General features: G+C 40.1%; 1 protein-coding gene across 2 annotated transcripts in view; it reads right to left on the bottom strand.

The window, feature by feature from the left end:
- GAN (gigaxonin) overlaps positions 1–18072 on the bottom strand; it is a 57849-nt gene that overhangs the window by 15496 nt on the left and 24281 nt on the right. Inside the window, exons 2-6 of one of the 2 annotated variants that reach the window (XM_017541861.2) lie at positions 10811–10925; positions 8059–8409; positions 5272–5489; positions 4936–5057; positions 267–379 (exon numbers count right to left, since the gene is read on the bottom strand). In XM_017541861.2, coding sequence (XP_017397350.1) covers positions 267–379; positions 4936–5057; positions 5272–5489; positions 8059–8409; positions 10811–10925 — 919 coding nt within the window. The remainder of the gene's footprint in view (positions 1–266; positions 380–4935; positions 5058–5271; positions 5490–8058; positions 8410–10810; positions 10926–18072) is intronic. The other variant, XM_037743219.1, reaches the window with a different exon arrangement.

The raw sequence follows: 18072 nt of genomic DNA, 5'->3' as shown, positions 1-18072 counted from the left end.
GAGCAGGCCATGCTGGCATCTGCAGTGGGCAGCACAAGCCCCAAGGCCAGGGCGAGGGCATTCCTGGAAGGTTTCAGAAACTCAAGGAGGGCAGAATGAGCGAGGACCAGGAAGGGGAGGAGAGCCGGGCACTAGAAGGGGAGGCTGGAGCGTATGAGAGGGGAGGTTTGGGAGGGCTGCTGCTTCTTCCCTACACTCGGACACAAAACAAACAGAAGCACTGAGGGGAAAGAGGAACACATCAACCAACCAAACCAGTGTTTTACCTCGTTCATGGGTGGCAATGCTGTCCATGTATTTGCATCTGGATCATATTTTTCTCCTGAGCTCAGGGTCTGCTTATTTTCATCTTGGCCTCCGAATACAAACAAAAATCCTTCTGCAAAGATCAAAGGAAATAAAAGAAATGACATGTGAGTCTTCAACACCCATAAACGCCATAGCGTATAGAAATAGCATCTGAAGAAACTCTCTGACGACAATAATGTTCTCTTTGGATCCAGTACTCTTATTACATCCCATTGGATCCTTGGTGATGGAGCCAAACCTGTGACTCACTTTGACCATTTTGCTTCCCTCACTAAGTCTTTGAGTGGATTTCCACTACCCAACAGTGTAAAAGGAAGCCTGATGCCATCCACTTAGTCACCAGGCAACTCTGGGCCATCTCAGTTTATCTATTCTATTCCCTCCCAGCCTCTGTGATTGCCATACAACTTCTGCACCGCAATGCACATCTGTCCATCAAGACCCCAGGATCACCTAGATCTGAAGCACCTGTGTGGACTTTCTATTCAAAACAGGATCTAACAGCAACTCAACTTCTTATTCCATGTAATGGTGTAATAGGTCATTCTTCTGCAAAAAGCACCTAATTTGCTGGATAAAACATTTAAAAAATAATCTTAGCTGGGTGGTGGTGGTTCACATATGTAACCTCAGCACTTTTAGAAGCCAAGGTACAAGGACTGCTTGGGCCCAGGAGTTCAAGACCAGCCTGGGCAACATAACAAGACTTCATCCCTACAAAAAAAAAAAAAAAAAAAAAAAAAAAAAAAAAAAAAAAAAAAAAAAAAAAAAAAAAAAAAAAAAAAAAAAAAAAAAAAAAAAAAAAAAAAAAGATGAAATTAGCCAGACATTGTGGTATTTGCCTGTAGTCTCAACTACTCAGGAGGCTGAAATGGGACGATCACTTGAGCCCAGGAGTATGCGGCTGCAGTGGGCCGTGATCATGCCATTGCACTCCAGCCTGGGCAACAGAGTGAGACCTTGTCTCAAAAATAACAATAATAATCTTCTTAGAAGAGGAGATGTCAACAAGACAAGGCAAAACTGAAGGGAAAATTAGGACCTACAGAGGTTATCAAGCATGAAAACCATTTTACTCTGAGGGCATCTGCCAATCAAGGAATATGTAAACCTTTTGTCCTGGGGATAAAAAGAGGAAAGTCTAAGCTCCAGGTTCACAGAAAATGTGGCTTCTGGCAGGAGAGCCTCTCCAAAGTCTATGCCGTCAGGATGAAGGCCAACCAGAATTTGCACTCACATTTAAATCCCTTTGCTACCTAGGAACTGTGAGCCTTGAACTTGATTTACAGTTAATACCAAATTAGCAGGGTTTTCAGGCAGCTGGCAGAAACAAACGCAAAACTTCTACAGAGGAAAGGATCTTAACCTAAGCCTTAGATTCTAACATCCCAGGACTGTAGCAGAAAGTTACTGCTACAAATAATTTTTTTGATTTTTTTTTCCTCATTCTGTTGCCCAGGCTAGAGTACAGTTGCGCGACCACAGTTCACTGCAACTTCTGCCTCCTGGGTTCAAGCGATTCTCCTGCCTCATCCTCCTGAATTCTGGGATTACAGGTGCATGCCATCACACCCAGCTATTTTTTATTTTTGTTTTTGTTTTTAGTAGAGATGGGGTTTCACCATGGTGGCCAGGCTGATTTCAAACTCCTGACCTCAAGTGATCCACTGTGCCTGGCTGCTATGAATAATGTTTAATGAAACAAGCAGCATCCAGCCACAGGTATCAGATATACCAAAAATCAGACTCCAAGAAAAGACCAGTGGAAGCAGATCATAGGAAATAGTCTTGCAAAGATTTAAAATATTATAGTAACCAGAAAGATTGTATTTTTTCAAGTTGGATGATAAAGAATAAAGTCTAAAATTTATTTTTTAAAAAAAGATAATTTTTAAAAATACTTATCATGTTTAAAAAAATAAAAATTACTTGAAGATAACTTCAGGTAACATGGAACTATAGAAATAGGAATGGATTTGAAAGTAATGGTGGATTAAGTTATTTTCCTGTAAAAAGACAAGAACTTGCAGAAATTTTTAAAAAAAGGATAAATAGCAGATTCATCAGAGTTAAGGAGAAAAGTCATTGAGTAGAAGAGAAATTAAAAGACAATAATCAACAGAATAGCACAGTGAGACAAAAAGATGAAAAACAATAAGAAAATCTTAAATACACACCAGAGAAGACATTTTTTAGACTCACAACTGACTTAACAATAACGGAAGCCAGAAGTCAGTGGAATGACTTCAATGTGCTAAAAAATAATAAATACCAAACTGAAGTGCTATCCTCAGCAAAAACATCCTTTAAAATGAAGACAAAATTATGACATTTGCAGGCAAACAAATCTTAGAGTTATCCACCAAAAGATCCACATTAAAGGAAATACAAAAAGATGAACTTGAGAGAGAAGGGAAATTATCCTAAGGTGGAAAGTCTGAGGAGTTACGAAGGAAGAACAAAGAAAGTGGCCAATCTGAATAAACACTTTCTACCTACTTACCTGCCTACCCGTCTGTCTATCAATCAATCATCTATCAACCTACCTGTCTGTCCATCTGTCTGTCTGTCCATCCATCCATCCATCCATCCATCCAACATACATCAAAAAAACACATAGTGTGTATACAGTAGCTCCCCCTTATCTGAAGTTTTGGTTTCTCTGGTTTCATCACTCATAGTCAACTGCAGTCTGAAAACAGGTGGCTTCAGTAAAGTAAGATATTTTGAGACAGAAAGACCACATTCACATAACTTTTATTACAGTATATTGTTATCACTGTTTTATTATTAGTTATTGTTGTTAACCTTTTACTGTGCTGGACTTAATCGTGGGTAGGTATGTACAGTAAAAACACACAGTATGTACAGGGTATGGAACTGTCCATGGTCTCAGGCATCCACTGGGGGTCTTGGAACGCATCCCCCATGGACAAGGGGGATCTACTGTACATATTTCTTAGTAATAATGCATTTTAATGCTGTAAGACTGTGGAACATGGAAAATGAAGTGAAACTATCCTGAAGAGAACACAGGTACTGACTAACTTCAGACTTTGCTAACTTAAGACAGGCTGTAATTTCTAAGGTAATCTTCCCAAAGGACTATTATTAACAAGAATCTAAGTTCCAAACTGAGGAGGGAGAAAAACTGAATGGTCAAAATCAATTTTTAAAAAAGGCAAGAAAAGAAAGAAACAACGCAGGATGGACAAATGGAGGGACCTCTTCATTCACTCACTTCCGTTTCCATCAATTCTACCATACACAGCTGCTCCTTCCATTTCTAGGTTTCTGAAACACCAATCCCTCTAGGAAACTTTCAACAATCAGCGTTACAGGAGCCTTAGTGATAGTTGTGTATGTGTGAAAATTAGAAATATGTGCATATATTTTGGGGGGAAATGTAAGGGAGCTAATTCTGAGAAGATGCAACAGGGAAACTAGACCTACATCCTGCAGCTACACTACTCTGCCCAACTCTTCATTACTGACAACAACTTTAATAATTTCAGGACTCATAAAACGACTCCACTTCTATACTATGGTAGAGACTTGACCATTTCTCTGATACGGTGTGTACAGTATAGCTTTAAAAATGTTATAACCTGGGCAACACAGTAAGATCCCATCTCTACAAAGAAAACTTAAAAAAATTTAAAGATAATGTTGCTGGGCAAGCAAAGACAAATAAGGACTGCAGGAGGGCTGCTGATCATAATTAGAATGACGTGAGATGACGTTTATCAGGTGAACAAGCGGGAAGGACCACGGCAACAAGAAGGGCAGCAAGCAAAGGTGACGCCTCAATGGCCATCTTTTCTATCAGCCCCTTAAGGGAGAGCTTTGGATAAGTAGAGCAGTTTCAAACTTGCAAAGGTCAAGTAAAACATCTTCTGTAGTAAATAACTTTAAGCCATTGCCAATTTAAGTAGCATTTCAAAAGTCTCATCACTGTTTTTCTGAGACAGGGTCTCACTCTGTCACCCAGGCTGGAGTGCAGTGGTGTGATCATGGCTCACAGTAGGCTCGATCTCCTGGGCTCAAGTGATCCACCCACCTCAGTCTCCCAAGTAGATGGGACCAGGAATGCGGGCCTCCCTGCCTGGCTAATTTTTTTTATTTTTAGTAGAGACGGTTGTCTCTCTGTTGTCCAGGCTGGTCTTGATCTCCTGGGCTCAAGCGATCCTCTCACTTCAGTCTCCCAAACTGTTGGGATTATAGGTGTGAGCCATCGTGGCCAGCCTTTTATAATTACATATCGTAATTCTAAGCTGCATGAATTTCAAAGATGGGACTATCACGGTGCAAATAAACGTTGTATTCCAGGTGTGTCCTCACAGCTACTGCACGGTAAGCATCACTGAAGCTTGCTGTCCTGACATGAAGTCATCAAATAACTGCTCCTCCAATAGTTCTTAAAAGCAGCTATGTGTTAAAGATCTGGGGATAATAAGACTGACGGAAGATACTGTTTTCCTAACCATAGTCTCAAAAGCTAGAACTACACTAAAAATGTAGAGATAATAAAATTGTATTGTTAAAGGGTTCTGAGACATTCCTTACAACCTTGAGATTACACATTACTTGATATGATGTTTAAGAAAATTTGCCACAGAACGGTACCTGCTGAGAGAACTCCATGGTTAATTCTCGGCATGCTTAAAGGGGCCAGTTCGATCCAAAGCTGCCTATTGGGGTCATAGAGAGGGCACATGCACCGCATCGCTGCTGTGGGTTTCCGTGAACTAAGGAAGTAAATAATTGATCAGCAGTTAATGTGTTTCATACACTTCTTATAAGCAGCCAACACTAGTTTTAGTGCACTAAAGAATGTTTAAAATATTTTAAAAATCAAATGCAATGATGCTTTAGATACTGAAAAACATTATAAATTCTTGTCTACATGGAACTACCTCTTCCCATATACCAGTTTTCAAACAACTCCCACTTCATACTTACACCCTCTCTTCCCCACCAACGGTCACGATGCACTCGGAGTAGCCCCGAGGTTTGAAGTTGGCCAGCATCGCCTCTCCTTGCTGCGGCTGGCTGAGCGGTATATTGCTACACTCTTTGACAATTTCTCGTACTAATGGTTCATTTAGCATCTGTTCCCGCAAATAACTGGAGTCCAACCCTGAAACCCACAGAGCTGACATAACATCCTTCATGTGGACCTGCAGAAGAGGGGAAAAAAGATGGGCGAAAACAATGGAAAATGCAACGCATCATTTTTAGAATCTACATTTTCTACCTCATGGAAAACAAACTGTTACATATTCAGGTTATTACCAGGTAAGTGAGATGCGCCCACGCTGCTTGAATGTCTTCTCCTGGCCCTGACTGTCTACTTCCCAGAATCTTGGTAAGTAAAAGTTTAATTTTTTTTTTTTTTTTAAGAGACGAGGTTTCACCATGTTGGCCAGGCTGGCCTTGAACTGCTGACCTCAGGTGATCCGCCCACCTCGGCTTCCCAAAGTGCTTGGACTACAGGTGTGAGCCACCGTGCTTGGCTGTAAAAGTTTAATTTTTAAAAATCATCAGGGGTCGGGTGTGGTGGCTCACACCTGTAATCCCAGCACTTTGGGAGGCCGAGGTGGGTGGATTGTGAGGCCAGGAGATCAAGACCATCCTGGCCAACATGGTGAAACCCCGTCTCTACTAAAAATACAAAAATTAGCTGGGCGTGCCTATAGTCCCAGCTACTCCGGAGGCTGAGACAAGAGCATCACTTGAACCCAGGAGGGCTGCAGTGAGCCAAGATCACGCCATGGCACTGCAGCCTGGCAACAGAGTAAGACTCTGTCTCAGAAAGAATATATAATAAAAAATAAAAATAAATAAAAATTAACAGTTTATTTGAGGTATCACTGCAAAGTTTCAAGCAGCTTCCTTTACACCTTAAAGGATTCCCATTTCAAAAGGAAAAGATAGGAAAAAAATGGCTATAATTTGCTTTACTTCACACATTTGGATATGCCATGAGTTAAATCATGTTTACACAAATATTTTATACAGTAATAGCTCAATACGATTCAGTAAACTTAAATGATATATCAACATTAATATCACAAAAAAAATACAAAACCAAAGTTTAAAAAGATCCTGAGTACGATATAATCATTTCTGCTGTAATTACTGTTCAAAAATACCAACATGTCTAATGTGAATTAAATACTTTTGTTGTTCAATCACTAAATTTGAATCAACTGAAGTATTTTACAAATGTAAAATAAAACACTGTAATTAGTTTTATTAATTGGTATATTCAGAAGATTTTTCTTGGTTTTGAAATAAGCACTTTAGAGTCATTTTAGGGTATACTCTTCTATACTATGAGTTTTAAAAGTCAACTGTCTTTACAGCATAAACTTTAGATTGACCAAAGGACAAAGAACCTGCCTCATTTTCCCAGCTGCCAGCCAACCTTAACGATCCTCTGCTTTCAGGCAAGAAGAGCCAGCATGGAAGCTGGGGGAGGAGCAGCATGCTCCTCCCGAGTCTTGGTGAGTGGGAGCACACTGAAAATTTTTCTAATTTTTTTTTACCTCCTTTAACAATTTCCCCAACTAACATGAAAAGCAGAACACTACCTGTCCTAACTAAAACAATTACTACAAACATGGTTTCTAAACATACATACTTTTGGGCTTACAGAATTCAAAAACTTCTAAGACGATCATCAAAATTTAATAGTCAAATTTTAATTTACAAAAACAATTAACAGTACAAGCATACATTTTGAGAGCCACTCTCTAACATCTAATATATTTCTTATTTTGAAAACAGTAATTGGAGCTAGTGTCTTATTTATAATAATCAGACATAAAAATAAAGTCCTGGCTGGGCACAGTGGCTCACGCTTGTAATCCCAGCACTTTCGAAATCTGGAGTGGGAGGACTGCTTGAGCCCAGGAGTTTGAGACCAGCCTGGACAACATAGCAAGACTCTGTCTCTACAAAAATCAAACGATTAGCTAGGCATGGTGGCACACACCTGTGGTCCTAGCTACTCGGGAGGCTGAGGGGAAGATCACTTGAGCCAGGAAGGTTGGCGCTGCACTGAGCTATAATTGTGTCACTCTGGCCACTGAGAGACAGATTGAGACCCTCTACCTGCCAAAACCCTGGAGTCTGTGACTTTGTTCCCTCCTCCAAGGTATTCGCAATTTGTATCGAGAGGCTGATATTCTCTAAGGCCCTCTTTTCAGGCTGTCACTCCCAGAACCTTCCCTCCTGAAACTGCACTGCCACACAAACTCCAGAGCTTGCCTGCTTTCTCTCAAGTGGTGTCAATGACACCCGAAGCACCTCAGGCCCATGGCCCTCACACCTCTGCCAGAGTTCCACATGCCTCCCCTCGCCTGCTGCAGGCACCTGAGGCCTGGCAAGGGCTAGCCTTGTGATGTAGTCAGTCAGGATGCTGCAAGCAAGGGCGGGGATGATGCATTTCTATAATCTCCAGCTCAAGCTTCAAATGCATTTTCCCATCAAAAACAACATAAAAAGGACACTACGCTCCTTACAAGGGTTAATATTTTCAGTGATATGTTGTGTGGCATGGGCTTTTGCAGACTGGTCTGAAAAACCAACTGCTTTCATGATATACGGGAACACCTTTTACAAGTATCTTTCAGATCACTGTTTTTTAAGTCTTTCATGTTGAAAAAGAAAAATAAAACAATTATAATTTGAATTAAAAAGAAATAAAAAGGCAAACTGGACCGTATTATAAATGACAGGTACCTTTCTTATTTCTGTATCATGTGCTATCCATCGAATTACTGCTTCAAAGACATATCTTTCATTGCCAACATTTAACTTCTCAAGGGAAATCACTTCTTTAAGCTTTTGAGGACTCAGTTCTAAGAATTCTTCCGTGCTGCTGACGTCTCGGAAATGAGTCTCCAGGTATTCTGTGGCAAGGTAATGAACATGATGCAGGCAGTAATGTAGTGCAAAGTCACGGATACCGATACAGTTCTCAGCAGCAATGCAGCCTTCCAAAAACTCACAGCACAGGGTTTTAAGGTCCGTCAGGAGTAGCAGGTCTGCTGCCTGAACAACATCTTGGATCGTTTCTTCATTTAGCCTGATCTAAAAAAGTAGCATAATTATTTTATATTTGAATGTGTACATTTAAAACCCAAACCACTAATCTTATTAGTTTGAGTCACACGAAATGTCCATTTATTTTAGATCAAAGATGATCGAATATTGGCAATTTCATACGGTTTAACCCAGCATTTTTTTTCCCCAAGAGTTGAAGGGCACCAACCTAAGCCAACGTGTGCTTGGTTAACTTTTCCCAGCTCTGCCCTTGCTGTACCAGTGTCAACCACCAATAATCCTTCTAGGGTGAGCTGTCCACATTGCTCACTTCTGTAACTCAGAGAAAAGCCTTAATGACTGAAATGCCTGGGAAATGGAAAGTTCTGCCTTCTATGGTAAAATCAAGGTGATTAAGTACCAACATCAGAACTGATGAAAATCTCGCCTCCCAACCTATCAAGAAAACCCTTCTGGCTAACTGGAATGCCAACCTGAATGCTAACCCCTTGAAGGGACAGGGGTTTACAGTGATTCAAAAGACTCATTCTGCATCCCCACTGTACATAGTGCAGTTTGGTTCACAGATAAATACATTTAGTTCTCAAAACTACGTTTTGGAGTAAATGCCTACTACGAGGGTTTTTTTTCTCATTATGAAAATCTACTTTTCCTTAATTTTCTTCAATTTTCTGACTAATGCTTCTTTCGCCACCCACGTCACAGTTTTCCCAAGCATCAGGAAAGAAACCGGTCTCTCTAATTCTGCCACAATCCCAAGTGGACTCCCCTAAAGCACAGGTACTTCACCCACATTAGCAAATGCAATGGAGACTTCATGAAGAGTACAGCAAGAAACATTTTTACAGTTTACATTTTTTGTACCAGATTTTTAAAAAAAGTGTAATTGCCAATCGTCCTAGAAACTGAGCAGCAAAAATTGGAAAGTAGTACGTTGAGTAAGCCACAGTAGGGGAAAATGTTCCATTTACATGACATTACATTTAGCCACAAGACAGCAGGCAGCTGTAGGCTCTTCAGATATAGGCACGTGAAAAAACAATCGCATTTCAATAAAACAAAACTGCCAATTCAGGAGTTTGTTATAACTTACACTGCAACTATCGTTTCAAATTTAAATTGGGAACAAATCACAGAAGTCAATCTGTAAATATGGTTTCAAGTTTCAAATCCAAGCCTGAACATGAATAGGCTCTTTCTGGCTTATAACTTGTAATACTAATAACTGCTGCTGGGTTGACCTTACAAGTTAGATCAGAGATTGGTCTTACATCTGGTCTTGTGATGCTATGGAGTATCTCCACTATTTTAAGTCTGTCCCCAAATTAATTTAAATTCATTTATTTTTAAGAATCATACATGTACACACCTACCCCCTAGTGTTGAGATCAGGTAGAAAGCATGAAATCAAACCAAAAACTTCAAAAAGGATGAGAATCACTGAGTTAACTCTGGACAAAATGAATATATTTAGACAAAGAAAGCAAAACACTCAGAAAATATGTAGAAGAAACAGTCCCTACAGAAAGGAAAGGGAAAACAAGAGGGATGAAGAAGGAATAAAGGACAGAGTAGGGAACAAGATCTCAGAAAGAATAAAGATGAAATGCATTCTCACACAGCCAAAGGTAAGATGCACTGACCTCTTCTGTTTAAAAAAAGCTAGTCCTGATTCATATGGAAGATTTTTCTTGAGTCCTCATGCTATGCTTGAAATCACATCACGGGGAACGGGGTGTCGGAGGAGGGCAGAGGGAAAGAAAGAAGTCTAATCACTTATCATTTTCCTCCCTGGATATCACGAAGTCTCCAGAAGTTCAAGTGGACATGGAGAGGAATGGGATCTCAGAGAGCGAGAGTGGGGGTGGGGCGGGGCAGGGACGTGGGTATTGAGGCAACAGGACCAGGGCATCGTGAATAAGGTGCTTGTCATTTGTGTCAATCCTCTTTCTCTGGCAATGATCTACAAGGAACTCTATTTCTACCAAATAATCCACAATGCCCCCAGCACTTCCTATTTCCATGCTATAGAGAAAAAACAAGTTTTGTATCCCCCATCGTGTGGATACAAAGCAAGACTGGATCAGGATTCCAAAGCAAAATCCAAAAAAGACAGCAGTCAGGGCAGCATCCCATGTTCTTTAATATCTCATACGAGAAGGTGGAGCTCAGAATGGTAGCAACAAACTGGGATATGCATCTAAGACCTTACTTTATCTGCTTCTCTTTTAGTAGAGAAGGCAGAGCCACGGAAGAACACATGTAGGGTGCCATTACTCCTACACGGTAGGAGATGCCAGTCAAAGCACACAGTGACAGAAGATGAAGATGACAGTGCTACTTCGTCATAGAATGGATGAAAGGAGACCCTCACCCTGAGCTTGAGAAGCCTCTACTTAGGTCTTCCTTCCTTTGTTTCTCATCATACCTGCCCACTGAAGATGTAATCCAGGATCTCTCTCATAACCATTACCGATATCCCTTCAAGTTCAATCTTATAAGTTGATCCATCATCTTTTGGAGGATTATAGTTTAACTTTGTCCTAAGAAAGGGAAAAAAAATGTAAAATTTCTATGAAAGAACAGAAATAGCTATAAATATTTATGTACTAATACTCTATAAAGTATAAGATACTTATCAGTATATGAATCCCCACCTAGAAAATTGAGTTTAACTTGTTAACTTTAGGTCTATGTATTCTTATAATTTTCAACTACAAAACATTGGTCCCTGGATCCCAAATGGTACTTTTTAAAAAACAAAAACAAAACAGATGCCCAAAGAACTAAGATCCCCATGACCATGAATCTATGTTTCACTTGGGAAATCCCAGTCCCTTTAGGCTCATTTTTTAACGTACTGAATTATCTAATTAATCTTCAATAATGTAACAAGGACTCCACAAACTTGCCATCCAAAACAAAAGCTAAGACCTTGTCAACAGCCCGCTTCTAATCAAATGGTCCTCCCAACCAATCCACTCCTCTGCTTCCACCAACTGACGTAATCATTATCCTAAATCCAATGCTCAATTTTTCCTTGCTTTCTTTATTACTGCATCCATGAAATATAAATCTTAAATTTTAGGTTTATAATTTATTAATCACCCATTTTGTATTGTTGTTTTATAAAAATGACTTAAAATTTTACATAAGTGTGTACATCACACTGGTTCTTTTGTTCTTTCTGCTGTGCAACATCCCACTTTTCTGTTGATGAGCATCTGGGTTGTCTCCCAGTTTCTGATATTGTGAATTGTGATGCTATGACTATTATTGCATACGACTCTTTTGTACTAAGTTAAAGAATTTTTCAGCCGGGCACAGTGGCTCATGCCTGTAATCCCAGCACTTTGGGAGGCTGAAGAGGGTGGATTACTTGAGGCCGGGAGTTCAAGACCAGCCTGGCCAACATGGTGAAACTCTGTCTCTACTAAAAACACAAAAATCAGCTGGGTGTGGTGGTGGTGCACCCCTGTAATCCCAGCTACTTGGGAGGCTGAGGCACGAGAATTGCTTGAATCTGGGAGGCGGAGGCTGCTGTGAGCTGAGATGATGGCTTGTATTTCAGCCTTGGTGACAGAGCGAGACTCTGCCTACANAATTTCCCTTGGGTCTACTCCTGGGAATAGAATTATACTAACTTATTCAACATAGTAGGTGGTGCAGTTTACAGCCTCATATACTATGTAAGTGTAAGGGCATTTGTGGATTCATAAACTCTACAATATTTCAATCTGTCACATTTCTTAAGTTTTGCCAATCGAAAAAGTGAAATATGGATTGAGTAAGTGAAATATGGTATCTCACTGTGGTTGTCATCTGCATTCTCTTACTACTCAGGTGCTGAACATCTCTTTCTTTGTATATTTGTGGCCACATATTTCCCCTTCTGCAAAACATTAGTTGTGTCTCTTATTCATTCATTTTTTACTAACTGTCCTTCTCATATTGAGGTGTAGGCGTTCTTTATATATTTGTGATACTAATCCTTTAACAGACATGAACTTTTCAAAAAGTGCCTTTTTGAAAACTTAAAAAAAAAAAAAGCCTTTTAAAAAACTTTAAAAAAGGTGTCTTAAAGTGATGAAGAATTTGAAGAACAAATTTTCATCAATACTTTTTATGTCTTATTTAATAACTTAGACCTAGATATTCTCTGTATTTTTTACTAAAAGAATTAAAGTTTTAAAAAAATATTCAAATGAAATTTTAAAATAGCTTTGAAACATGCTGTTGGTATGAATTACAACTCTGTTAAATCTCAGGATTGACATCATGTTACCTGCTACCTAATAACCACGTTTTCTAAGAAAAGAAAAGCACATCTTCAAATACTAGTATCCAAGCAGTGACAGTTACAGGGAGTTCTTAGAAACAAATATTTAAACTCATTATTTGCATTCAGACTTCTATAATAAAGCAATGCTCCTGCCTCAGCCTCCCAAGTAGCTGGGACTACAGGTGCACAGAACCACATCCAGCTAATTTTTGGAATTTTTGTAGAGACATTATTTTACCATGTTGCCCAGGTTGGTTTTGAATCCCTAAACTGAAGTGATCCACCTGCCTCAGCCTCCCAAAGTGCTGGGCTTATAGGCATGAGCCACCACCTCTGGCCAATGAAATTTCATATGCTAAAAAACAGACAAAGTAATTGACTTGGAGTATCTGAGGAAGCTTAATCCTAATTTAGCAGTCAGCAAAGCCGAGACTCAACCTAAATTGGACTGAAGACTCCCCCAAAGGCTCCAGGAAATTGGCAGTACAGGGTAGGTGACGATGGGGTTATGGTGGGGCAGGGGTTGAAAGATAAGCTAAAAATAGAACTGTTAACAAAATCTTAGGAAACAGTTGAATTTCTGGAATCTCTCTCCACGTGTTCATACATCTTCCCTGCAAAGCTTAGTAAGGCTCTTCCTAATTCCAGTGGAAGACAAATGACTTTTATTTTGAAGAGTATACAACTGAGAGTCTCTGGACAGGAGAGCACCAGGCACATTTGAGGGTAGGTGTATTGTAATTGGCAGGGTTGACTGAATGTTTACATACTGAATGCTGGACCATTCATCTTTTTCTCCCAACTCTGCTCCTGAAATGCTGAAAGCCAGAACATATCTTCCAAGCAAGAAGCAAAGACTTCTGGAGGACTTGATAAGCCCAAAGATGCAGACCCAAGGGCAGAGACATCAATCTGCCCTAAGAAACTGACCCCGTTTAATCTCACAACAGCAAAACCTGAGCTCAACAAATCTAATCTACAGGGCTCTAAACTTCCTGCACATTTTGAAGCAATATTTCTAAAACTTTCTCATGTCACATCACACACAGAATCTATAGTATTACTCTGTGCTAAACAGGGGGTGCCTGTAGGCTCAGGGCTGGACAGGGCCCCCAGACTCTTTAGATGCTGCTCAGCTACTCTGGGGACTGACACCATCAGTAACTTCATTCAATGGCAACATGTATTTGTGGCACACTGGTTAAGAAACTGTTTTAGAGCACTGCTCTAAAATTGAGCAAACAGGACTCATTAGATATTTAACAACGATAAAAGACAGGACTAAGGCTGATAGGAAAAAAGGTAACTTAAAGGAAGTAAAGATTGTGCTAACATGTAAAGTTCAAGGAAAAAAGAAAAATTCATCTTAATCTTCCCAGAGGAAAAGACAGGATATTGTGTACATAAAACAAGAGTAAGATGATATAAAAAGAAACATCCATGATAGGACATCAAAAAAATGCTAAGGATTGTAAAAAAAAAATTTTTTTTTAACATAGGGTCAAGATAAAAAATTGAGAAACTCTCCTAAAAAAAACAGCAAAAAGACAAAGGCAGAAAATATGAGAGATGGCTGAGCACATGGCTCATGCCTATAACCCCAGTGCTTTGGGAAGATTGCTGGAGCCCAGGTGTTCAAGAGCAGACTGGGCAACACAGTCAGAGCCCATCTCTATTTTTTTTAAATCTATTATTTTTTAAAAAAAGGAAATAGGAGAAATGAGTTAAGAAAACTAGAAGATCAGTCCAGACAGTTCAACATCTGAAAAAAAGGAATGTCCCCCGCAAAAAGATAAGACTACTAAGGAGGTACTCTCAACAACGCATGAAAATAGATCCACTCCAGAGCACATCATCGTAATTCAGGATACCGGAAAAAAAAAAAATTCTTAGAAGCTTTCAGAAACAAAAATGGATTATATGGAAAGGATCAAGAATCAGAACGGCTTCATACTTGCAAATGAAACTTAAATAACAAAGAAGAAATGAGTTTAAAATTCTTGAAGAAAATCATTTCAGACCTAGATTTTTATAACCTACCCAACTATCTATCAAGCGGCAGAAGGGAACAAAGACATTTTCAGCTATATGAAGTCACAAAACAATTTGCTTCCCAAGCAACCCTTCTCAGGATAGTGTTAGAAAATGTGCCCCAACAAAACTAAGGAATAAATCAAGAAAGTGGAAGATTCTGGATACTAACAAGACACAATCTAACACAGGAAGGAGTGAAAGGAATGCAGAATAAGGGTGAAGGATGATCCTGGGATGACAGCTATGTACCAGCAGAAGGCCCTTGTAGATTTTACTGTATGACAGTATACAGAGGATATTTAGACAGCTTTCTTTCCTCCCTGTATTTCCTATCTACTATTCCTGCCTATACAGTTTCTAGTGAACTAACGGTTTTACTCAAAAGGTCCTTCATTTCTACCAGCTGTCCTCTAGGTATATCTATTTGCCTGATACTTTTTATTAAAAGTGAAGGAGAGAATTTGAGTCAATTCTCCACCAAGAGAGAATACAGTGTAAGTGGTGAGAATACTAAAATATCTGGCTTTGAAATGCATCATATAATCTTTTTGGCAACTGACATGTCTTCACTTAGAATGCCATGATTATTTGTATTTCTCAGTCACTTTGCTGGTTATCTACGTTTACAGCCTCTCAGCTCCAAATTCACCCTTTTTTGCTTGCTTTGTAAAAATGGATCTGATCTTTTTAAACCATTTTCCTTTGTCAACTGGCATTATGTTAAGCTTCAGGTAAAGGCACCGGAAAGACACTACAGGATGTGAAACTTTTGCTTGCTGGTCCTAGTGAAGAGATGTGGCTCCTGCCAGGCAGTCTTCCCTCCCAGCACCAGGATCTCACAGCACACAGATGCAACCACACCCTGAAGTTTTCCCCAGAGCCTCCATCAAGCACCTTCCCATGAATAGCTTTCTCAGGCATCTTAGAGCAGTGGTCCCCAACCTTTTTTACACCAGGGACTGGTTTCGTGGAAGACAATTTTTTCACAGATGGGAGTGAGGGGATGGTTTCAGGATGAAACTGCTCCACCTCAGATAATCAGACATTAGATTCTCACAAGGAGTGTGCAATCCAGATCCCTCGAGTGCCCAGTTCACAACAGGGTTCACGCTCCTGTGAGTATCTAATACCACCGCTGATCTGACACGTGACAGGAGGCGGAGCTCAGGCGGGAATGCTTGCTTGCCAGGGGCTCACCTCCTGCTATGTGGCCCAATCATAATGCCATGGACCGGTAGAAGACAGATTCCTAGCTAGTTCCACAGTGTGGCTTTTCTGCCATTCACTGAGCCATGGTGTGCCCTAATAAGTCAGCGATGGGGTGGGAGATGCTCTATACATCTATTCCTGCATTTTTTAGAGTTTTCTTTACTTCTTACTGGCCCATCTCTCATTACTCCAATCTACTGCTGTAGTTAATAATTCTTTACGTTAAATTTTCTTTGTTCAAACTGTTGTGTGGTTTCTTTCTCCTGACTAGAACTAGATAGATACTAACAGCCACTAACATATTTAGAAGAGGTATCTCCAAAACATGTTCAGATAGAGGAGCTTCAAGCTAGAATTAGAGTTCTTATTTTAAAGTAACCCATGTTTAAACAAGAGCTAGCTGTACTTTGCATACGTCTTGCAGATGATGGTAGGATGAGGGAAACTAGGCCATCAGGGAAAAGGCTACAAGGAGCCCTTCTATTGTTTTATTTTTATTTTTGACTCATGTGACTGGATGCGTGTTTTTTTTTTTTTTTNAAAAAAAAAAAAAAAAAAAAAAAAGACTTTTTCTGATGACCTCAGGTACAACAAAGCTGAACCACATAAAAAATAAGGAAGAATGTTTAATAACTGTATCTGAACAACACTGAAAGGATTAAGGCCCAGTGCTTCCCAAGCTTCAGTGCTTATATACAAATCAACTAGGAACTTGTCAAAACAAGGTTTTCTGATTCAGAAGGTTGATGACAGAGCCTGAGTGCCTGCCTTTGTAAGGAGCTCTTGAGTAACGTAGATTCTTCTGGTCACCAGAACACTCTTTTTTTTTTTTTTTTTTTTAAGATTATTCTACTCTCATATGTTTTCACAATGAAAGATGATTGCTTTTAAAGAATACAGGTTTTGGCCAGGCACAGTGGCTCATGCCTGTAATCCCAGCACTTTGTAAGGCCAAGGTGTAAGGACTGCTTGAGCCCAGGAGTTCAAGACCATCTTGGGCAATATAGCGAGACCTCATCTCTATTTAAAACAAACAAACATAAAAGAGTACAGGTTTTTCCTCAGCAGTTGGCAGAGGACAGACAATGGCTAAGAACACAGAAAGACTTCCTGAAATATGAGCATGAACCATTTCAGACATCTATAAAATATGATTCTTTCCAAAGCCCATGAAAAAATGAATTGCTGTACACTTGAAGTCTCCAAACATCTGAAGGTTAAATAACAAAACTTTAATTATGGTTTAAATTCAGATCCTTACACCTGCCCCTGACACTTCACCGTCATCCTGTCCTGCCCTTGACCTCCCCCAATACCACCTGTGCTGCCCAATTCCCACCTGTCTTTGAAAGACCAGTTCTAATGCCAGCTGTTATACAGGTTTTTCTTTTCTTTTTTTTTTTTGAGACGGAGTTTCGCTCTTGTTACCTAGGCTGGAGTGCAACGGCTTGATCTCGGCTCACCACAGCCTCTGCCTCCCGGGTTCAAGCAATTCTCCTGCCTCAGCCTCCCGAGTAGCTGGAATTACAGGTGTGTGCCACCATGCCCGGCTAATTTTGTATTTTTAGTAGACAGGGTTTCTCCATGTTGGTCAGGCTGGTCTTGAACTCCTAACCTCAGGTGATCTGCCTGCCTTGGCCTCCCTAAGTGCTGTGATTACTGGCATGAGCCACTGTGCCTGACCTTATACAGGTTTTTCTAGATAACTCCATCTTGCTACAGGTTGCCCCTCTATCCTTGCCTCTTTGGGGGTAAAAATAAATTCCCGTTATAAATTTCCCCAGCACTTTATCAGTAACTTTATTATGACACATTATGGGATGATCAACTTCTGGTCTACATCATGGTATTTCTGTATTTCCCTTACTAAACTCCAAGTTCTTGGAGGCTGGAGCCCTCTTATCACTGTATGCTTACAACCTAGCCCAGCAGTTTACAAAGTGAAAATGATGCTCAGTGATCACATGTACAATTAACTTGGCACTGACAGTGGTTTTTAAATACTCAAGTGTTTAAATGTGAAGTGCTGTCACATAAGACTTTTTCTGGCCGGGCGCGGTGGCTCAAGCCTGTAATCCCAGCACTTTGGGAGGCCAAGGCGGGTAGATCACGAGGTCAAGAGATCGAGACCATCCTGGTCAACATGGTGAAACCCCGTCTCTACT

The sequence above is a fragment of the Cebus imitator genome, unplaced genomic scaffold (genome assembly GCF_001604975.1).
Source record: "Cebus imitator isolate Cc_AM_T3 unplaced genomic scaffold, Cebus_imitator-1.0 Scaffold137, whole genome shotgun sequence".
Taxonomy (NCBI): Eukaryota; Metazoa; Chordata; class Mammalia; order Primates; family Cebidae; genus Cebus; species Cebus imitator.
Note: the sequence above shows the minus strand (reverse complement) of the source record. Positions and strands in the feature narration are given on the sequence as shown.